This window comes from Erythranthe guttata, chromosome 9 (genome assembly GCF_056151865.1).
Source record: "Erythranthe guttata isolate IM_541 chromosome 9, IM_541, whole genome shotgun sequence".
In the NCBI taxonomy this organism is placed as follows: domain Eukaryota; kingdom Viridiplantae; phylum Streptophyta; class Magnoliopsida; order Lamiales; family Phrymaceae; genus Erythranthe; species Erythranthe guttata.
This window is the reverse complement of record NC_142541.1, coordinates 12859311-12882973: the sequence shown is the minus strand read 5'-3', so window position 1 is coordinate 12882973 and position 23663 is coordinate 12859311. Positions and strand designations below refer to the sequence as shown.

General features: G+C 37.7%; 3 protein-coding genes and 1 pseudogene across 3 annotated transcripts; all 4 read right to left on the bottom strand.

The window, feature by feature from the left end:
- Positions 1 to 2958: 2958 nt before the first annotated feature.
- Positions 2959 to 3787, bottom strand: LOC148768136 (uncharacterized). Its single transcript, XM_088822780.1, has one exon. The coding sequence runs from the start codon at positions 3661 to 3663 to the stop codon at positions 2959 to 2961; it is 705 nt and encodes a 234-aa protein (XP_088678906.1). The 5' UTR covers positions 3664 to 3787.
- A 4627-nt stretch (positions 3788 to 8414) lies between these two features.
- Positions 8415 to 9524, bottom strand: LOC105967281 (uncharacterized). Its single transcript, XM_088822779.1, has one exon. It carries the CDS (start codon positions 9522 to 9524, stop codon positions 8415 to 8417), a length of 1110 nt encoding a protein of 369 aa, XP_088678905.1.
- Positions 9525 to 9590: 66 nt separating this feature from the next.
- Positions 9591 to 10169, bottom strand: LOC148768135 (uncharacterized). Its single transcript, XM_088822778.1, has one exon. The coding sequence runs from the start codon at positions 10167 to 10169 to the stop codon at positions 9591 to 9593; it is 579 nt and encodes a 192-aa protein (XP_088678904.1).
- An 11193-nt stretch (positions 10170 to 21362) lies between these two features.
- Positions 21363 to 22277, bottom strand: LOC148768134 (cyclin-dependent kinase G-1 pseudogene; annotated as a pseudogene).
- Positions 22278 to 23663: the final 1386 nt, after the last annotated feature.

The following is a 23663-nucleotide window of genomic DNA, read 5'->3' as shown; positions in this document are numbered from 1 at the left end:
CCACATTTACACCTATTTTTGGGACGGCCGTCCCACAGGCAGTGGTGCAAAATTTTTTTTTTTTTTTTTTTTTCTTTTTTACGGACGGCCGACTCGACCCTCGATCACGTTTTCGACCCTGAAAAGTAAGATTCAAATAGTGAATTAGAATGCATGCTTATGAAAATAAAAAAAACGAAACGAAAAATTAACGAAAACTACGAAAAACAATAAAGCTCGGGTTGCCTCCCGAGAAGCGCTAAGTTTAAAGTCTTCAGCCAGACTTTGCTTGTTGAAATTTTTATGTCCAATTCAAAGCCTTGTAGATTGTGCATCCATCCATGAGATTTTTCCCTTCAATTGCAACCGATACAAGGATAGGATTGCAATATGTCATGGTCCACCTTAGCTTGTAGTCTTTCTTAGTTGTAATCAATCGGTACGAAGCCAAGATGGGATCTTCATCACCCGCTCCCTCAAATCGGTACACAAAAACCTCACGTCCGCGTATAACCTCCACTTCAAACACATTCGTCTTCTCATCAACCTCTATTGATGCCTTCAAAGCCACGCCAGGAATAACAATAAGATCATCCCCTTCTTCTCTTGTTCCGAGACATATTTGGAGTTGAGCTCGATTGCATTCTCATATTCATCATCCTTAAGCGTCTTCGTAAGTTCCTTTTCCTTCTCATCGACAATATTTTCTAGGTCTAAAGGATTTTTCTCACTACAAGTTCTAGACGGATTTTCTTTGTTGCAACCATTCTCGATATTGTCTGAAATATTTTCAAGAGACCTTTGGCGCTTGAATTCTTCCAACTGTAACTCCAGTCTCCGGATAGATGCTTGAGTGGATTTCATAAATTCTTCAAGGACGGAATTCAAATAACACTCCTGAACAGTGGGCTCTTGTGGCGTGTTGGTGTATGTGTTCCAATAATCGCCGTTGGTGTTATCTATGAAATTATTCGCTTTCGGTGCATACCAACATTGGTTAGTGTAATGATCTCCACCACATCTTGAACAAAGTAACGGCATATTATAGGTATTTTGGAGGTATTCGTCAGACGGAAGCCATTCATATCCCGTTTGAGTTTAGCGAAAATTGTAACCTGGCATGTAACCAAAGAAAAAAAAAATATAAAACAAAAAAAAGTAAAACGAAAAAAAAAATTTGGGTGAATCGTGCAAATTGTTCAAATTTAGAGCTAGAATAAAATAAATAATTAAAATATTCCCCGGCAACGGCGCCAAAAACTTGTTGGCCGAAAACCTACACGCAAGTGCACGTATCGTACAAGTAATATAGTGGACAGTTAAGTCCGGATATCGAACCCACAGGGAATATTTAATTATCTAAACCTAGACGCTAAATTCTACCAATTATTATCAAGCCCACCCTACACAGTCGAATTTCGAGAGAATTAACTAAATTAAACTAAATTAAAAAGCAAATTAAAAAGACAAGAACACGAAAGCAATAAAAACGAAGGTTTAATCAGAGTAAACAAGCCTAGGATTTTATTCTTCCCCCTATGTGATTATTATTCCCCCAATTTCTTCGATTATGCAAGCAATTAACCCGGATTATTAACCTGAGATGCTAAAATAATCATAACCCGCTTCCGCGTGTATTACAATTCTAATACTCTAGATTCAATTACTATATTCCTATGCAATTAATTCTAGAACATAGCATTAAGCACAAATCTCAATAATGGCTACCTAAGAGATTAACTATATTCCTATGTTAATACCACAAAGACTCTTCTACCACAATTCTAATTATTAATCCGATCTTCCGATTCATGCGATTAACAATAACATAAAAGCACATAAGTTGATCAAGTTCATGCACTTAATAAAACAAGTAGAAGAAATAATCCGGAATTAAAACTTGCATAAAATCACAGAAAAGGGTTCATAAATCCCACATAGGGTTCCAAATAAAATCATAGAAATAAAGACTTAGCTACTCGTAATTCTTATGATAAATAAAATAAAATAAATAAATTAAATAAAAACTATGCTTGAATCTCCGTTGATCTTCTTTGCTCTTGAATTTGCGTAAAAAGATGGCTCCTCAATTGTGTGCTTACCTTGGTCTTATATATGGTGAAGAACTTGGGGAAGAAGGCAGTTTCCTTGTGCAATTAAAATCCCTTTACTGCGCAACTTCGGAGTCTCGGACGGGGGTCCCACAATTTGCACTAAAACTGGGACGGGGTCCGAGCCTTAAATCTTCAGAATTTTAATATTTTCACTTTTGACCCATATTTTCGCCAAAATTGCAGTTTTGACCCCATACTTTTCCAATTCTTCAATTTGTACCTAAAATACAATAAATCAACTTTTTAAGCACCAATTATCGTTAAAACACACCAAAAGCTCAAATAAAAAGATACAATAAAGTGTAAAAATATACACTTAACACTCATGAGCTCGAGCTCGAGTACGAGCTTTTTTCGAGCAAGCTTCGAAAGCTCGCGAGCCGGCTCGTCTCATTTACACCCCTAGGCTTGTTAGGCATTTGTTTAGGGTGTTCATGCGATAATACCGAACCTTATCGGAATTTCGGTACTTACAAAATTTGTACAGTTTATTGAATAGAACTATTCGGTTCGGTACGGTTTTTTCGGTTTGGAACCGATAAAATCGAAAATATATTTTAATACTTTAAAAAATAAAAATAAAAATACATATTAAATTTATTACAAATTTGACAGTCAACTTTCAATAGTCGACCCTAAAGACAAAAAATTGATTATCAATATAGCTCATTCATAAATAATGGAAAACATTATTGATCTAAAAGTATTTTATAATTAGTTATAACCTTACAGAACTTAAAATAAAAGAAGAAAAAAATATTTTATTAAATATTTCGGTGTACGATACGGTACATCAGGCATCAATATCGTATGCCGTACCGAATACCGAACTTGTAAAAATCTTTACCGGCCAGATTTTTTTTTCTTACAGCTCTTCCAAAGAAGCCAAGGAAATCATCATCCTTGCCCTAAATTTCACACCTTCAATCAAGTGCTTCAATTCCATATCTTGACCGGCATGCATATTGTCCGTCATGTTCTTAAGCAACATTTCCACGTACGTATTCTCCGAATGAATATTTTCAAGGCACGAAGCCGAAACAGCTGGCGCACTACTACTCGAACCGCCGCCCTTATTTTTCTGCTGACATGGCATAGTACTCTCTGGATAAGTGTCGGTGGTGTCCTTATATATCGGATCGGAATTGCAATTCCCAATCGACTCTCCACGGTTCATAAGCTTCGCATCGTACGCAGTTCTCTTGCATTTGTCCGACACTACTTCCCATGCTTCTTGCAGAATCTTGAAAGCTCCTTCGGCGCCAACTAACTTGTTTTTGTCCGGGTGGAGAGAGAGGGCCATTCTTTTGTACCGACTTTTCAAGAATTGTTCGTCGACAAAAGGGCCCGCGCCGAAGATTCCGTAGTAGTCGATTTGTCCGTTTATTTTCGTCTCGTATGTGAGATAGATGTAAATGGTCATGAGCAATTGAGACAAGCCGTCTAGGTCGGGGAACAGTTCTCGAGCTAAGAAAGCGTAGTTCTTGGCTTCTGTAATGTTCATTTCCGATAACTTTTTCTCGGCGATTCTTTTTGCCACGATAGCTTGGTTTATGTAAGAGTACTCCATTCTCAGACAATGTACCTAGTAGTCACACAAAAATGAATATGTAAATAAGAATTACAAGAGATAACATAAGATCTTGTTCATTGGAAAAAAATGCAAAATTAGGGCATCCTTCAACAAAAGTAGTTCAAAAAATACATTAAAAAGTACTAAAATAGGGTAAATTACGGCCGGCTCCCTCAGGAAACCCTTCGTTGAAATAATATTGATGCTGCTCAAATGATAATTGGGCAACCCAAGAGTCCTTGAGCCCACAAAGATAGAGAATGCCGTGAGTCACTGCCACGTGTCCGAGGTAGTCGAAGGGAATGCTCCGCTCGTTAACCTACAAAACAATTGAAACACTAGATGACACGCCGGGTTTGGCCCGGCGATTATCCTCCGACGCTCAAGTCAGAAGATGTATTAATATAAGCAAATAATAGTAATTAATTGCCAAATTAGAGTCTACCTTCTTATGTGAAATGACGCATGTATTTATAGGTGGATGAATAGGTAGGACTTTTGTAAAAATCCGATGTGGGACAATGTGTTGTCATTTGTAAAGGTGAAAAGGTAATCTAATTGAGTTTTGGCACACAATTAGATTAATTAGACAATTTGGGCCTAATCTTAATTGGGTTAATGGGCCTAATTATGATTAGACACATCATTAAGCCCCCCACTTCCAAGTTGGGTCATGGGTTTGTGAGCCCTAGTTGGAAGTAATATATAAGGCCTCCCACGCACTTGTAGAGTTTTTTATTTTTTATTCCTGAGGTTTCTTCTTTCTGAATTGTGCTAGCGAGATTTAAGAATAATCGGCGAACTTCCAAAGGTATAAATATTTTTTTTGCAAATCCTCCCTTTTTTATTCGAGTCCTTGTGTCGTTGGTTTTACCCGTATTTTGTTGTTTGGAGCCTCGAAATTGCGTTTCATAAAGGCGTAGGAATTTAATGTCGGGTCTAAGGTTGTTGGACGAGTCTAGCGACGAACTATGTGGAGTTCATTCGGAATCCGATAATTTTGAAGATGGGAATTCGAAAAATCTTGATAGCCGGGTTGAAAGAGGTCGAAATTTGGAGTCCGGGAGTACCAATTTTGTGAAATTCGGAGTTGCGAGCGAGAAGTTATGTGCGAAACAGTGTAATGGTTCGTTGTTCGAGAAAAATTCCAATACTGACGGCTATGGCATCGAATTCCGTGCCAGAAATGAGGGGTGGACGTCAGCCCTGGGAGGCGTGACGTCACCGGGCGTCGAAATCCGTGCAGCTGGGCGGCCGGGCGGGTCAACTCGGGCGGATCGAGCGAGTCGGGTGGGTGAGTTGACTCGGGCAGGCGGGTCGGGCCGGTCGGGCTGGGCAACTCGGTCGGGTGAGTCGACTCAGTTGAGTGTGTCAACTCGGTCAGGGGAATCGGGCGAGTCAACTCGGGTGACTGGGTTAACTCGGGCGGAAGTGGAGTGTGACGTAAGCGTGACATCACACGGGGCGGGACCAGGGACTGCTGCGCGCGTGGCGCGCGTGGAGCGCGTGGGCGGGGACCGCCTGGAGCGCGTGAGGCGCGTGGGGCGCGTGAGGCGCGTGGGAACAGATGCTGGGAGCTGTTCCGCGCGTGGGGGCGCGTTCGTGCCGTTTCCGGCGCGTGTGGAGCGCGTGCAGGGCCGTTCGGAGTCCGTTTTTTCCGCTGAACCCCGTGTTTCAGCTCCCAACTCAGATGTGGGCCCGGAGTTTCGTTCCGTGGAGTTAGAATGTAGCGATCCTGAGACTTGGGCGTGGTCTCGACGGATTAATGTGTTTGGGACGAACTTTTCTCAAAAAAATTCCGTGGTTCGTGGGTCGAAGAGAAGACGTGAATTTGAGGTGGACGAGAGCGTGCTGACCGATGAGGAGGAAGAATTAACCAATTTTTCCGGCGGTAGTGTATCTGAGGAATATTCAGGAATATGTTCCGAATTAAATTTCGACTCCTCCTTTAGAGTTGGTCAACTGCCCGAGATTCTGGACTATCTACGTGTCGAGCATGCTATTGAGATATTGGTTCCGTGTAAAGGGGAGAGATGTTATGCCCCTCCTGATGGCTACTTTACGGTATTCCTTGCATCTTTTTCTGTTGGATTTACTTTGCCACCTCATCCGGTTCTTGTTCAAATTTGTCGAGATGTGAAGGTGAGCCTCAGTCAATTAACGCCGAACGCATTTCTTTACTTCAAAGGGTTTTGTCATCGCGCTGAGTCCGAGGGTTTTCCAATTTCGGTGAATTTATTTCACTCCATGTTTCTTGTGAAGCCGCTGAGGGACAAAGCTCCTAATTTTCATTTTCATCCTCGGTCGAAATGCAAGTTTTTGAAGAAAAATGAGAATAAATGGGGGAGTTGGAATGAGTGGTTCCTATACGTGCGGAATGATTGGGAAGTTCCTTCTGTATGGGGTGAAGTGCGTCCCGTTGAGTGGAGTAATGAACACTCTAGACTCAAAATGGATTGTATCGGGATGGGTTTTTTCGATTATTTCTTCGACCCTTTGACTTTATTTTCTAAGGGTAGAGGAGTTGTGCTGTATTGATTGCTCCGTCCTCTTTCTTTATAGTTTTCTTGAAACTAATATTTTTGTATTTGTTGTTTTCGTGTTCTGCAGGTGAGACGATGAGCTATAATGATTTCAAACGTCGTTGCATGAACAATGGTTCCTCGAAGCCTGTGTCTCGAAACACACCTCCGGTCTCAAAGCCTATGGCGAGGGAGTCGGGAAGAGGCACTGCTGAGGATCGAAGCAGTGGGAAAAAACCAGTCCATGGGGTGGGATCGTCACGTGGTCCGGAGGTGGCTGTGAAGAAGAGCGCTGGAGTCCCAGATCCCAAATCCGCCGACAAAGGTCGTCTTGCTATGGTGAGTGAGTCTCCACTGCCTTTGAGCGAGCTCAAGTCCCCCTCCGCGTCCGGGGATACTCGCGTCGCCCCTATCGTCGTGCGTGAAAAAAGGCCTCGCACCTTAGGAGTTGAGGAGTTGATGTTACCGCCCGTTAATGCATGGAAAGGGAATTTTGTTGCTGGTGTTGATAGGACGCAAAATGGTGGTTCGGTGTTTGACGTTCTTGATAGCGCCTTGGCCATGGAGAAGGTAATGGGTTTCCCGACGGAGTTTGATTCGACTCGTCTTGCCGGGAAACCTCTAGACGAGATGATCGAAGGGTTGGCGTCCTCCTTTGCTCGGGTTAGTATCGGATTTATCATGCACCTCTATATTCGATTTATTAGTACTATTAATAATAATAACTCCTGCCCCTTTTATTTATTTATTTATTTATTTTTTAGACTATGACTTTCGTGCCCTTGATTATCGATCGCGGGAGGGGCTTGGAGGCTGAGCATGCCAAGATGCAAGCAGAGAAGTTGAACGTTAATTCGTTGTATGCGGGTGTTCAGGGTGTCAATGCCTCCCTTCGCTCAGAGATTGAAGGTTTGAAGAAGTCTCTGGATGAAGAAAAAGGCAAGCTGAGTGCCTTGGAGAAGAAATGTCAGAGCTTGGTGACACGTGCGGATGATGAAAAATCGGCTCGTCTGAAGGCCGAAGCTAGGGTTAAGGATCTGAGCCTATCTTTGAAGAATGAGAAGACCGACGCGCTTTCTTTCATGGAAGCCCATAAGGGGTCGAATGACGTCTTGAAAACGCCTTTGGGTTTGATGGTGGTTGACAAGTTCTTAGGGAGCGAATCTTATATCGAGCTGCGGGATAGTTATGCTAGTGGGTTTTTTGCGGAGATCGTGCGGGATATCCGCAGTCAAGTTCGTGCTACAAAGCTTGTCCCAGAGGCTATCCTACGGGAGATAGAGCCGAGCGTTTTGGAACTTGAGTCAGAAATTGGGGCGGAGAAAATTGGCGCCCTGGTTGAGGGCGATGAGTTTGATGAGATGCCCGAGTCTGCTGGAGCTGAGAATGCTAGCGTTAACCCGACTGCCTAGTAGTGTAGTCGTTTATCAGTTTCTACTCGCTTGAGAGTAGTAGTATTTTCCTTTATGACTTATTTCTAAGACTTTAGTCTTTTCTATGTTTTTTTTATTTGCACGTTTTTGCTTTATGAATGGAATTTTACTTTTGTTTTATTTCCATTTCGCAATTTTCGTGCTTTTTTGATACTTAGTGGATGATCAGTCCCCTAAGTTTTTATGTAGGGGCTCCGCATTTTTGCCTTCTTTTCTTAATTTAGGGCTGCGGAGTCCTTGAGAATTTGATTTCTCTATCAACTTGTGCTTTGGGGAGTGAGATAACAAAGTTCGAGTTGGCCAGACCCTTGTGATCCTTGTTATCTTCCCCTTTAGCAAGGACTTGTTTTTTTTTTTTTTTTTTTTTTTTTTTTTTGGGAGTCGGGTGGTCACCCCTTCGATTGAAGCACTTCATAGCAATAATAATAAAAATACTAATGAATTTCAATAGAATAAACAAAAATTAATTGTCATGACACAAAGGAAAACGGTCGCAGATTAGAGTGGGCGGTATGCCTCAAGCGAAAATGTTTTATTTAGCTTCACGTGGCAAACGATATGCTGCCAACTTATTACATAATTTAAAAGCGTTGCGGCGAGCGGTATGCTCCCGACTTATTCCCTAGCTTAAGCGTTACAGCGAGCGATATGCTCCTGATTTATTATTGAGAAAAAAAAAAAGGTTGCACGCCTGAGGTGCTAAACTAAATACTTCTTCAAGTTCCCGATCACTTTTCTTTTGGAGGAAATCTACGAGTTTCGCCTCCGTTTCGGGCTCAAGGCTGGTTTCTGCTCAGAGTAGTTTATCTTGATCGCCCGGAATCAACTCTATGCTTTTCAGTTCTTCTACTGCTGCGAGCCTCGTGCCGCTGGCCTCTTGATTGGTCGAGGGGGTGATGAGGTTGTCTTTAACAACCATCACCCATTTTCTCTTTAGGAAATTGGGAGGGTCATCCCCTTCTCCCACTTGCTTTTTGTTCCGAAGTTGAGGTGCCCTCAAAGTATTCGCATAACACTCTCGAGCTACGCGTTGATCGCCTACGGCTTCTCCAATTCCGTTAGTCGTAGGAAATTTCAACTTCATATGATAGGTTGATGGGATTGCTCTGAAGAGGTTCATACTTGGCCGCCCCAAAATTACGTTATACGTTGATGGTGCCTTGACGACCAAGAAGTTAACCGTGTTTGTTGCCCGACGTGGAAATGAGCCCAAAGACAAGACTAGGGAGATTTCTCCCAAAGCTTCGACGGCGTGTCCTGCAAACCCCACTAGGGGTGTTTTCACAGGCGCGAGTTTCGCATTGGCTATCCCTAGCTTTTCGAAAGCGCCGTAATATATAATATCAGCCGAGCTACCACCGTCTACCAAAATCTTCTTCACCAAGTAATTGGAAATTGATGCTGAAATGACCAACGCATCGTTGTGTTCACCACGTGGTCCCTCGAGATCGTCGTCGCTAAATGTAATCTCTGGGTTTGGGTGATGAACATGGTAAACGTGTCCTGCCGGACGTTCTGTCGTAGAGTACGAGCCTCCTGCAGCCCGCATTGACGCGCGTCGTGCGCTGGGGGTATCACCACTCGAGGGTCCTCCGGAAATGACTGCAATTATTCCTTGAGTCGGAAGATTGTCATCCTCCCGATCTTTCCGAGCGTTGGGATGTTCTCCTTTTTGCTGGAAGTGGGGTTTATTTTTGAATTTCTGGTGTCGCGGGGTATCCACGAATTCTCCCAAGTGTCCTTTCTTAATCAATCTCTCGATTTCCTGCTTAAGTTGAAAGCATTCGTCGGTAGTGTGGCCCCGATCTCGATGGTACTCGCAGTATTTTTCCGATTTTTGCCTTTTCAAATTTTCTTTCATTTGTCTCGGGGGTTGGACTAAACCTTTCTGCTCCGCTACCATCCACACATCCACGAGTTTTGCTTTTAAGGGGGTGAACTTTGGATAGGTAGAAGCGTGGTTCGAGCGTCATTCTTCTTTCATTTTTGTATCATGGCGTTCTTCTTCGCGCCTCCTCTTCACGGGGAGCCCCATCTCTACAGCCTCCTCTATCCGGATAAATTTCTCCGCGCGGTTCAGAAGCTCCTCTAGAGTTTGCGGGGGTCGGCCTGCGATGGATTCTTGGAAGCGAACATGCTTCAAGTTATGTTGCAGTATATCGGCTAGCAGGTCGTGGTTAACATTGGGCACCTCGTGTACAGCTTTGACGAACCGTTGTACATAATCCCTTAACGGTTCTCCTTCGCGTTGTTTGACTTTGAAGAGGTATGATCCGGTTTTGGCGTATCTCTTGTTGATGGAATACTGGCTAAGGAAGCGTTCCGATAGTTGGCCTAGACCATCCAAGGATCCTCCAGGTAGACCGTTGAACCAAGTTTGTGCTTGATCAGTTAAGGTAGTTTGGAAAATTTTGCAGTAGGCGGCGTCGCTGAGGCCGTAAAGGTCGATCTTAGCGAAAAAATTGTTAAGGTGATTCTGGGGATCTCCTGTTCCATCGAATTGGGGCAGATTGGGGATCCTAAATCCGAGCGGCAAAACTTCCTCCATAATGGCCGGAATAAAGGGGCTTATTCGGGCGGGGAGCGTTCCAAAGCGAGCGGCTGTTGATCTCGAAGTTCCTCGCCGTGGGCTTATTGGATTACGACCGTTAGAATTCTCGCGACGCCTTCTCGTCTCTTCAGGTCGAGAGTATCTACTTCCATACTCGTCTCGGGGGGAGTCGCCTTGGCGAAAGGAACGTCAATGTCTATTGTCTCGAGGCTCATGGCGTGGGACACCCGACCGAGAAGATCCACTTCTCTCTCGGCGGTCTCGCGTCGCTTTCTCCCTTGAGGGAGCCCGTTGCCTTAGGGGGCGTGGTGATCGACCACGTGCTTCTCTTCGAGTGGCCCGGTCTGAGGCTGAGCTATGCTGATGCGACTGGGGCTGAGCATACCTTCGAGGAGCCCGTTCTGAAGAAAGGCTTCGGTCGCTGAACGACACCCTTTCCTCAGAGTCGTGGAGTTCTACGATGGGCGGAGTCACATGGACGTGAGCGGGATCCGTGGGATCGCTTTCTGACAGAATCGGCTCTTCGAAATCACTATGGCCCTGAGCGCTGATGTATTGGGCTACTGCGTCCGCTGCTGCCCAAGCTGCTGCCTTGGCCGCGGTCTCGTCCATCATGGCTTGCAATTTTTCCGCCGTCATCTGGATGATCGGCACTGAAGGTCCCGTAGTGCTGGTTCCTCCTGCCGTTCGCTTTCTTCGGGGCGGATCCGGGATCCCGACGCCGGCTCCTTGTTGAGGCGGATTGAGACTACCTTGACCACCTCCTCCCGTGTCACGTGATCGAGTTTGCATTCCCACAGACGGCGCCAAAATGATGCTGCTCAAATGATAATTGGGCAACCCAAGAGTCCTTGAGCCCACAAAGATAGAGAATGCCGTGAGTCACTGCCACGTGTCCGAGGTAGTCGAAGGGAATGCTCCGCTCGTTAACCTACAAAACAATTGAAACACTAGATGACACGCCAGGTTTGGCCCGGCGATTATCCTCCGACGCTCAAGTCAGAAGATGTATTAATATAAGCAAATAATAGTAATTAATTGCCAAATTAGAGTCTACCTTCTTATGTGAAATGACGCATGTATTTATAGGTGGATGAATAGGTAGGACTTTTGTAAAAATCCGATGTGGGACAATGTGTTGTCATTTGTAAAGGTGAAAAGGTAATCTAATTGAGTTTTGGCACACAATTAGATTAATTAGACAATTTGGGCCTAATCTTAATTGGGTTAATGAGCCTAATTATGATTAGACACATCAAATATGAATGCAAAAAAACTCAAGAAACCTCTTAAATCATTTAATACAAAACAAGAATGCAAAGTTGGAGAGAGATACAAAACAAAACAAAACAAACTATTCGTTCATAAACAACATTATTATAAGGCAATATTCCCAATCTAGAATCCCAATTAGAGATCATCTTGTTCCAAAATGTTAACCATTTCAACGTTTCCTTTTCTTAGAACCTGATGCTGCACACCCCTTACTTGCAGTTAATATTGCTGTAATAATCTTCCTTCTCTTGTTTTCCCTCTCTTTGAGCTTTCTTTGCAGAAGATCGGCAAAAAGTGCGTCACATGTAGCTAAAGTTGAGGCTGCTGACCCAATATTTCCAATCTGAGCATACATTTGATACCAACTTGGACAAATTATCGGATTAGTCGCATTCCTCTTGGACTTACTTGCACTAGTGCCTGGAGCATGTGGTCGAGTAGGTATCTTGTTCAGCTTCGAGTTATACGCGTTTCTCTTATCCTTGTCCGAAAGTATGCTCCATGCTCGAGACATTATTTTGAACGCACCTTCAGCCCCAACCGACTTGTTTTTGTCGGGGTGAAGAGAGAGAGCCATCTTTTTGTACTGCTTCTTCAATACTTGTTCATCGGCTAAACGATCTACGCCAAATATTCCGTAATAGTCTAATTGTCCGTTTATTTTATTTTCGTGCGCGACATAAACATCAACAACCACAAGGAACTGCGACAAGCCATCGAGCTTTGGGAACAGTCTTTGAGCCATCAAAGCAAACTTCTTGGCTCCTCTAATGTCGGCCTCCAATAACCTTTTCTCGGCAATTACTTTAGCCTTGAAAGCTTCGTCTTTATTACACGACTCCATGCCTATAAAACAAAAGCATTGTGTATATAACACTTGTATTGTATATATATTATACACATTACATTGAACAAAGGAAAATGACTTACTACGAACTTGTATAAAGCATTTGAAAGATATTTAAAAGAAACGGGTAGTGGGATGTCAAACGTTAAGGAAGCATGCATTCGAATTCACGGTCGTCGAATATATAGCCAAGAAAGAAAACAATCAAGAAACGAAAAATGTAATTGAATCGGGAACTAACGTCTCGGCATAAAGGGTAACTTGATCATCATAGTAAACCGACAAATGATATATATAATTGAATTACAGAAATTTTGAAATCCGAAAACCACATGCATGAATCGTTGTGAAAATTCAACGCTTGTAAGAATTTCGGCTCACCAGTCGAAGGAATCCCCCTAAGAGATACTGGAGTACTATGTATAATAGAAAAGTCTCTAAGACTTTAGTTTATTTTCAACTCACATATGATCTGGAAATATAAATGCAGATCGATTACAACTCATTATTTATAATTAGAGTTGGAACATATATCCCTCCAACTTCAGAATTTTAAGAGACACTTGTTGGAATTTTTCCCCAAGAGGCTTTTAAGATACCACTAATAATAAAGAGTTAAAATAAGACGAAGAATTCGAAAAATAGAAGTTAAATCCGAACTTGGTCTTCTTTGTAGCCAATTTGGGACACCTAACACGGAAATTGTCATAACTTTACGTAGAGATAGCCAAATGATGCACCGATTGAAGTGTCGGAAACTAGACGGATAGAGATTTCCAGCCATATAAGATTCATCTTTTAAATCCTTCGGAGTAGTCAGTACTGAATTAAGTATGAAGTTGACTCAGAAAACTGTTCAGCATCCTCATGATCTTATTTTCTTCAACTTCATTAATTGTACGTCTTCATTAACCTCTTATTTGCTTCGTGCATTGGCTTTGGATTCTACCGTATTACCTCTTCAAGGTTTCTTTTCAGACTACTGATACGTGTGCCTTACACGAAGCAACTTCACATTTTTTTTCTATGTTGTATAATTTGCTAGCACTAAAACAAGTGAATATATATAAAAATAAATAACTAATAATACATTATAAATTTAATAATTAGGGACCCCTGATTAGAGGAAGGGCAAATGGCAAAAAGGCCCATTACATGGGACTTAAATGCATTTTAGTCCACAAAAAAAACAGTCTCTCAATTAAGCTCATCCCCATGTCTTTAGTCTAAAATACCCTCAATAATATAATTCTTAACAATTCCACCCATTATGCTCTAACTTTCTTAATATTACACATTGACCCCGGATTTAAACAAATATATCACATTAACCCCCAAAACTGTTTTTTTTCAGAAAATAATTTTTTTTCTGAAATGTTTTTTTTTTCCGGCCAGATTCCGGCGTTGACCGCCGGAGACCGCCGGTCTCCGACGTTGATTTTTTTTTTTTTTTTTTTTGAATTGTTTTTTCTTAGAAAAAAAATATTTTAATTAATATTACTGTCTTGACTACTAAATTACTGTCTCTGACAGTAATATTACTGTTTGGGACAGTAATATTATGAATATTATTTTTCCGAACAGTAATATTATTAATATTATTGTCTAAGACAGTTAAATTGCTGTTGGAGACAGTAATTTAACATCCAAGACAGTAATATTAATTAAAATAATTTTTTTTGTAAGGAAAAAAATTAAATTAAAAAAAAAAATCAATTAACAGTTAAATTACTGTCTCCGACAGTTAAATAACTGCTGGAGACAGTAATTTAGCAACGAATACAGTAATATTAATTAAAATTATTTTTTTCAAGAATAAAAAAGTCAATTAACAGTTAAATTACTGTCTCCGACAGTTAAATAACTGCTGGAGACAATAATTTAGCAACGAATACAGTAATATTAATTAAAATTATTTTTTTCAAGAATAAAAAAGTCAATTAACAGTTAAATTACTGTCTCCGACAGTTAAATAACTGCTGGAGACAGTAATTTAGCAACGAATACATTAATATTAATTAAAAATATTTTTTTTAAGAATAAAAAAGTCAATTAACAGTTAAATTACTGTCTCCGACAGTTAAATAACTGCTGGAGACAGTAATTTAGCAACGAATACAGTAATATTAATTAAAATATTTTTGAAGAAAAAAAAAAAAAAAACAGTCAATTTATAGTTAAATTACTGTCTCCGACAGTTAAATAGCTGTCGGAGACAGTAATTTAGCAGCCAAGACAGTAAAATTAATTAAAATATTTTTTTTAAGAAAAAACAAAAATTATTAAAAAAAAAAAAAAAAAGTCAACGCCGGAGACCCGGCGGTCAACGGCCGTTGACCGGCCGGAAAAAAATTTCAGGAAAACAAAAATTCAAAAAAAAAATAAAAATAAAAAATAAAATAAGTCAACGCCGGAGACCGGCTGTCAACGCCGGAATCTGGCCGGAAAAAAAATATTTCAGAAAAAAAATTTATTTTCTGAAAAAAAAAAGTTTTGGTGGTTAATGTGATATATTTGTTTAAATCCGGGGTCAATGTGTAATATTTAAGAAGTTAGAGCATAATGGGTGGAATTGATAAGAATTAGGGTTTAAATTGGGGTCAAAATTGAAATTAGGGTTAAAATTGGTTAATTGATGAAATTGGGCTAAATTGGGGTGTAAATCATGAAATTGGAGTTGAATTGAGTTTCAATGAATTGGGGGTAATTTTGGTATATATAAAGGAATTTTCCTTATTTGCAAATAAGTTTGAATGGGGTGGATTTATTTGAAAGATAAAAAAGTTGAATGTCCCTCTTTTAATTAAGTGCTCTTGTCATGGGCTTTTTTGTGATTACCCCTTAGAAGAATTATAGAAACAAGTAATAATTATTGATTTAATAATTATTAGTTAACTAAATATTTTTAGACGTGATTAGTTAACTAGATTTGTTTATTCCAAATTGACTAGAAATTATATTGTTTCTAGCAAGTAAACTTTTAAGGTCACGAAAATTCACATTAATTAAATAAATAAAAAAATTAATTTTTTTGTTCATAAATTAATTAAAAGAATAAATTTAATAAATTATTAAGTATGGGGGCGATTTGCTACACACACCTTTTAAGTTTAATTATATTTGAGTAAATTGCAAAAAGTACCCATAGCGAAAACCCCCATATGATAAATAACTAGCAAAAACCCCCCTGTGAAATTATTTAAATAGCACACTCGGCCCATTTCTCATTTGAGTGTTGACTTCATATAAAAAGACACAAATACCCGGGATTTTGCAATTAATAAAGTCTTATGTTTTTTTAAATATTTTAATTATTTTATTTTTGTTATATCTTAATTATAAACGTACAATGGGGTCTTTAATTTATTTTTATTTTTATTATCACATAATTTTTGTATATATTTTAAGTTATCGCTACATCAAAATAAAACTTTAATTCCATTATTATGTATTTAAAAAAATCTATACTTAATTTGATTAACAAATATTTAATTATTTTTTAATTTAATTATTTACTGTTTTTTAATAATATTTTAATTTCTAAACAATCAAATTAAAAGAAAATATATATACATATAAATACAATATTAGGGTCAATTTTGTCATTTCACGTCCAAAAACAAACTACCAGTCGCGCAACTCGTGAGTGAGCCACACATAAGTCAACCTGGGGGGGTTTTGCCTTTGACTAAATTTCACAGGGGGTTTTTGCTAGTTTATTTATCAAAGGGGGGTTTTTGCTATTTGTAAATTACACAAGGGTACTTTTTGCAGTTTACTCAATTATATTTCATAATGTATTTTCATTTTTCAGTCTAACTAGCTGCCAAAGGGTCTTTAAGCAAATTTAAAATATCCAAGTACACTATTAGATGTACAAAATAGTTTTGAGTGAGTTTTAGACATTCATAGGCTTGTTAGGCATTTGTTCTGGGTGTTCATGCGATAATACCAAACCTTATCGGAATTTCGGTACTTAGAAAAATGGAAAACATTATTGATCTAACAGTATTTTATAATTAGTTATAACCTTACAGAACTTAAAATAAAAGAAGAAAAAAAATATTTTATTAAATATTTCGGTGTACGATACGGTACATCAGGCATCAATATCGTATACCGTACCGAATACCGAACTTGTAAAAATCTTTACCGGCCATATTTTTTTTGTTTTACAGCTCTTCCAAAGAAGCCAAAGAAATCATCATCCTTGCCCTAAATTTCACACCTTCAATCAAGTGCTTCAATTCCATATCTTGACCTGCATGCGTATTGTCCGCCATATTCTTAAGCAACATTTCCACGTACGTATTCTCCGAATGAATATTTTCAAGGCACGAAGCCGAAACAGCTGGCGCACTACTACTCGAACCGCCGCCCTTATTTTTCTGCTGACATGGCATAGTACTCTCTGGATAAGTTTCGGTGGTGACCTTATATATCGGATCGGAGTTGCAATTCCCATTAATCGACTCTCTACGGTTCATAAGCTTCGCATCGTACGCAGTTCTCTTGCATTTGTCCGACACTACTTCCCATGCTTCTTGCAGAATCTTGAAAGCTCCTTCGGCGCCAACTAGCTTGTTTTTGTCCGGGTGGAGAGAGAGGGCCATTCTTTTGTACCGACTTTTCAAGAACTGTTCGTCGACAAAAGGGCCCGCGCCAAAGATTCCGTAGTAGTCGATTTGTCTGTTTATTTTCGTCTCGTATGTAAGATGGATGTGAATGGTCATGAGCAATTGAGACAAGCCGTCTAGGTCGGGGAACAGTTCTCGAGCCAAGAAAAGCGTAGTTTTTGGCTTCTGTAATGTTCATTTCCGATAACTTTTTCTCGGCAATTCTTTTTGCCACGATAGCTTGGTTTATGTAAGAGTTCTCCATTCTCAGACAATGTACCTAGTAGTCACACAAAAATGAATATGTAAATAAGAATTACAAGAGATAACATAAGATCTTGTTCATTGGAAAAAAAATGCAAAATTAGGGCATCCTTCAACAAAAGTAGTTCAAAAAATACATTAAAAAATAAAAAGTACTAAAATAGGGTAAATTACGGCCGGCTCCCTCAGGTAAGGTCATATTACGAAAAAATCCCTCATACTTGGGTAATTACAATTACCCCTCAACTATGAATCTTCTTACACGTCCACCCTTATGGTGTCAAATTTAGTGGAATATTCTCCAGTTTGTACCCGTTTTACCACATTCAAACTCCACATTTTGAAATAAGATGATTAAGATGTGTCTTTTGGCTTGTAAATATCAGATTGTGGTGCATTAGAAACTGCATTTTTGCACAAAACGAGTACAAACTAGAGACCATTCCACGGAATCTAAAATATTCTGTTGAATTTGCAATTGGCACCGTAAGAGTGAACGTGTAAGAAGATTCATAGTTGAGGGTGGTTGTAATTACTCAAACATGATGGGTTTTTTTCGTAATTTGACCTTACTTAGGGGACGGCCGTAATTTATCCTACTGAAATATAATTATGATATCCAAAATGCAGATTTCAGAGATGCAGTAAATCGATTTTGTGTTCATGAACACCATAAATACAATATTTCATACAATTCTGGAACAAGTAGAGATAAAATCATGCCATATGAAGTGACTAGCTACGATACTGTTAAGCAGAAATATGCATTCGAACTAGAAACCCTACGAGTAATTAGAAGTGCATACGAACACGATAAATAAGTATTTACATACACGAAAATGCCAAGTTGAAATGTGTATCGAGACAAAGAAAAGGGCCGGCGTGCAATTTATAATTTCTAGAAAACATTTGACCAAGTTAAAAACCCGACGATTAATACCATCGAATTAATAATGACCGGTGCAAAACGACAAATGATATAACCGTAGTAACGAGATTTTTAAAATCCAATAAAAACCATCGAATTAATAATTAATTATAAATGATTTTCAAAGGATTTTTTTAAAAATTATTCATCATCATTTAATCCGAAACAAAAATCTAATGAATTTTTCATCATTAACTGGAACCAGCTTTAATTAAAAAAAAAAAAAAAAAAAAAAGTCGATGCAAACAATTATGAACCAAAAAAAAAAAACGTGATCAATTATTATACAGAATAGAAAATGAAAAATTTATGAATCAAAGTTACGTAAACACAGATAAATAAGAATTTTCACGCAGAGAAGTGTAAAAGATGTGCACATACATATATAAAACCTCCGCTTTACCTTATGAGAGATGACGCCGCCGTTTTGATGAATTATTTGACAGGGTTTAATTTCGGGGGTGTTTGACTACTTAAATCAACATTGCTTGTGTCGGAAAAAAATAAGGATATGGAAGAGAAAATTCAAGAACCCTGAAAAAGAAAAAAAAATGGTTTTGACTGGAAAAGGTGTAGAAAATAGAGAGAGTTGTGCAAGAAATGTGACTGGGATTATGATTTGTTCGACCCTAATATTCCCTGCATTTATTTAAGGTGACCAGCTTTTTTTTTTTTTTTTTTTTTTTTTTTGTGTTCTTTTGTTTGCGGGCGTACTTGGGTTAAAATACTGATTAATTAGGGGCGAAAGTTGTATGGATCGAATTGGAATTAACATTTTTGTAAATTTTTCAAAAAATTTTGAAAGTACAAAATCAATTCCAATTGCAATTCCAATTTTTTGGAATTTAAAAACTCATTTTAATTCAAAATAGCCCTGAAATTTCAGGATTTCGGAAATCACATAAGTTTCAAAATTTCAAATCTTAGCGGAAATTTTCTGAAAATTTCATAATTTTCCAAAAAAATGAACATCCACGTCCATAAAAGTAAAATTAATAACTACTAAATTTCAGTTCAAAAAAATAAATTGCATCATAATATCCAATAAAACTTGTAATAACAGTTCAATATGTCAAAATCCTAAAATAAAACTTAAATCAAACCACTATTTCAAAAAGACAAAATAAAGACTTAAAATAAGTATTATATAATATATATTATTTATAGGTGCATTTTTCGGAAACAAAATGGAATTTTTCGGAATTGATTTTGAAAATTAAATCGAATCGAAAATCGGAAATTTCAATTTTTTTTATATATAATTCCAATTTCAATTAAAAAAAGTTGAAAAAAATCGAAAATCGGAATTTTAGAAGTTGGAATGAAAAAAGTTGTTAAAAATTCGGAACTTTTCGGATTGGAACCATCAAAAATTGATTTTTCGTTCCATTTTACACCCCTAATCCCGATAATAATTAAAAAGGGCAAATTACGGCCACCCCTGAAGTAAGGTCAAATTACGAAAAAACTCTCTAATGCCTGGGTAATTACAAATAGGCATAAACTATGAATTTTCTTACACATTTACCCTTGCGATGTCAAATGCGGATCCGGATTGATCGTTTCCTTGCTAACGATCGCTCGATCGAGCTTGTCACACATAGTTAGCATATTGTGGTTTACGTACGTCTCTCGTATGGTTTACAAACTATTATATAAGAGCGTATATTATATTTATCAAATCCATCTACATGGTTGGCTACTTGTTCCTTCATTAGAAAAAAGAAAAAAGGTGATGAATTTGTCTCATTTTGCTTAGTGAGGGAAACCCCTTATTTGTTTAATTTATTAAATATTTACAAACTTACTACCCGTTATACCTAATTTGCCCTTACTTGTTTATTATCCAAATTGTGAAACCCTAATATCTCATTTTGCTTAATGAGTGGAATCGCACTGGCTAGGGTTCTCGCACTGGAATTATAGGAGGAGATTTGAATGGTTGTAAATAGAAATTATGACCATGGGGTTTCTTGGTTTCTAGTTTTTTTTGAAAATTGTAGTTGTGTTTGTTATTCTGCTATTTTGTTTAGGTTTTTTTTTTCTTTTTTTTTTTAGTTTTAGTTGTTTTTGACGTTTTATTAATTTTTTATTTTTTGGTAGATGATTTTAATTACTTATAATTTCTTTGAATAATATGACTTATTGGCAAAAAAAAAATGAATTAAGAAAATGAAATAAGAAAAAAAAAACAAAAAAACAAAATTGTAGTTGACTTCGACTTTTTTATAATTGCTTTTAATAATATGTAGTAATTTGCAAAATGGATTTTATATGAGTAAATTAACCCTGAAAGATCATTTAGGGTCCATTTGGATTGAAGGATTTGGAGAGGGGTCTGATTTGGGGAAGTGATTTGAACCGACTCCAATTTGGAGCCATTTGAAATCCACCACTATTGCTCCAAAATTAAAACAACTAAAAAGGAGTGGTGGGGATTTGAAATCTATCTCCATTCCCCCAATCCAAACAAGTCCAAGAGATTTGTTATTATTAATTTGAAATCTCTCCCCCAAATCCTTCCATCCAAATGTACTCTTAACATTATTGTAGTATCCTAAGTTTGTTTTGAAATCTGAATATGCTCGTGTTCGTGCAGCACACAAAAACTTCAATAATTTCATAATGTTTCCGTGTTTCGGACACGAACCGTGTTCGACACTTGAGAACACCTGTCGCACATCTTATATATGGACTATTTTGTAATTTATAAAAAATTAAAACATGTTTGGATAACAAATTTTTAATACTTTTTGTTCCTTAATTCCTTAATCATTTAGATGATTAATTAATGATCAATTATAAATTGATAGCTTGATAGTAAAATTTATTTTAAATATGTTTGTATGAAACTAATATGAAAATTTTTTATAAGTAAATAAAAACTTATATATAATATTTATAAATACCGTATCACCGTTTCTGTTAGACCAATAAATAAGCATCTAACAGTAGTCGCAAATAACATAAAAATTTCCATGTAATTTTGAGAAATAATTAACTAGAAGATCAGAAATTTAATTGAACAACGTAACTAGGAAAGAACTCGTCTAATAAAACATGGTAATAACCTAATTATTTATTGAACACATAGATCAACTCATTAATTTCAAAACTTCAAACTGAAAATAGCATAGAGAAAATAAAGTAAAAATTTGCAACAGATGTTTTTTGAATGTCAAAATCGAAATAGTCCAAAAATTCTTATAATACAAACAATATTCAAATAGTAATTAAGAAACCCTAATAATAACGATCGATTACTGCTTGAACCAAGTGTGATTAAGAGCCTCTTTTGCAGTAATTCTGTCCTTTGGATTGTAAGCCAACATCTTCAAAACCAAATCAATTCCACATTCCGTAATTTTCGGAGCTCCCCTAAAAATATACGCAACATCAAACCTTATTCCCAGTTCGTAACTTGCCGGCCGGCCCGGTGTATGAAGCAACTCGTTAATTTTCCAGAGCTGATCGATTTCGCTAACCCCTTTGAAAAGAGCGTCCTTGATAATAAGCTCCGCCATAATACATCCGACCGACCACATATCGACCGCAGACGAATAATTACCCGAACCGATAAGCAATTCCGGTGCTTTGTACCATCGACTTCCCACACCTCCACTAGTATACAATCCTTCTCTACTTCTTCTTCGCGACGTACCGAAATCGCAGATCTTCACTTGCAATCTTTCTTTAATTAGAATATTCGACGGCTTCAAATCCCGATGCATCAGCCCGTTCTCATGCAGAAACCGAACCCCCTCCAATATCCGCTTCATCAAGAATTGAACTTGCCATACGCACGTGATCCTGTAATTATCCTCGATGTATGTTTTGAGATCTTTCTGCACGTACTCCATCACGACGAAGACGCAGTTGTTTCGATCGACAAAGACGCCTTTGAACTCGACTACGGATGGGTGCGGTGGGAGCGATTTGAGGATGTCGATCTCTCTCATCGTTGAGTTACACAACCCTAGAAACTCGTGCTTCATCGCCACGACTTCTTGCGTTTTCTTGTCGAGAGCCTCGTAAACCCTGCCGTAAGAGCCTTTGCTGATCACGCTGAGTAACTCGTACCGGTCGAAATCCGTGTCATCGTTCGAACCGCCGAAGTAAGTGCTGACCGCTTGTCGAACGGAGTGATTGTTCCCGGCTGCTTGGAGAACCGCCATTGATGATATAATTGCATGCAGATCGATTTCTTGTAATTCTTTAATTCTTTTTTAATTTCTGATTTAATTTTGGTAAATTGTTAATTAAAAGGGGGTTAGTTATGAGGGAGCTTAGGCTTCTTAAATATAATGCCGTAAAGAGATCTAATTCATCAGGACTCAAGCTGATTGGTCATCCGAGAATCTTTTATTTATTTATTTATTTATTTTATTAATATTATTAGAAAATAGGTCTCCACATATAAAAGGAAAGGGGCCTTTAGCAATAAACCCCTTGGATGAATAATAAATGGTGATACATCCAACCCCCAAATCTTTCTTTGTGATAAACCCCTAAAAATATTAATTCCAATATTACCCTTCTAAAATTATAAAATCTTATACCCAATAATTAATAATTCCACGTATCTCGCATTCCTTAAATAATGCCAAAATACTAGCGATTTTTTTCCAACTCAATATCCGAGTTCCTTAAAATCAGCAAACTAATTAAAGAAAAAAAAAAATTCAATTCAATATTCGAGCTCCATAAAATTAGCCAACAGATCCAAAAAAAAAACAAAATATGCTTCATCACATACAAAATCAAAACCCACTAATCAAAGCTTATCAGACCTAAAGTTTTTATTTTTTATTTTATATTTTATATTTTTTTTATTATTTATTTGTTTTAATATTTTTTTTAATATTTTCTAAAATTCTTTTTAAACGAAAAATTGAAATTTCCCCGACAAAGTTTACTACGCTGAATATGACTATTGCCTAATATGACTGTATGTGACTATATCAACTGTAGTCATATTCTTTCTTTATTTTGCCTGTTTTTGCATTTTCAACTTTAAATATCTGATTATATAGTGTAGTACAGTCATGTTTACCGAATTACATTAAAAAAAAACAAAGATCGCCTATTATTTACGAAAAAAATTCAATCAACATCCACACAAAAAAATCATAATTTTGAATTTTGTTATTACAAGTCAACTTGTAGCCACACAAATACATCGAAAAAATCACGTGTATCAATTTTTCAACTAAGAACAACCAACAACATCATTGTAAAGTAGAATAAAAACCTACAAATCTTATATATGACTATGTATGGCTATATATGACTATATATGACTACATAGTTGATTCTCTCCAATTAATTAGTCTGTTGTTCGACAATTAATTCGAGAAAAAAAATATATCAATTAACCTTGACTGTAGTCATATTAAGTCTATATTTATTCAATAACAGTGAGTTCAATGTGACTCCAATGTGACTCCAATGTGACTACACTCCTAGTTTGTATATATATATTGTTCCAGCCAAACACTCGAGAAATTCAATCTTCTTCTCAATTTCAATTCCTCGATATTTCACATTTGCATCTATGGATT

Coding starts and splice junctions, on each gene's coding strand:
- LOC105967281 (XM_088822779.1), bottom strand. CDS start 9,524: ATGGTAGCGGAGCAGAAAGGTTTAGTCCAACCCCCGAGACAAATGAAA.
- LOC148768136 (XM_088822780.1), bottom strand. CDS start 3,663: ATGGAGTACTCTTACATAAACCAAGCTATCGTGGCAAAAAGAATCGCC.
- LOC148768135 (XM_088822778.1), bottom strand. CDS start 10,169: ATGGAGGAAGTTTTGCCGCTCGGATTTAGGATCCCCAATCTGCCCCAA.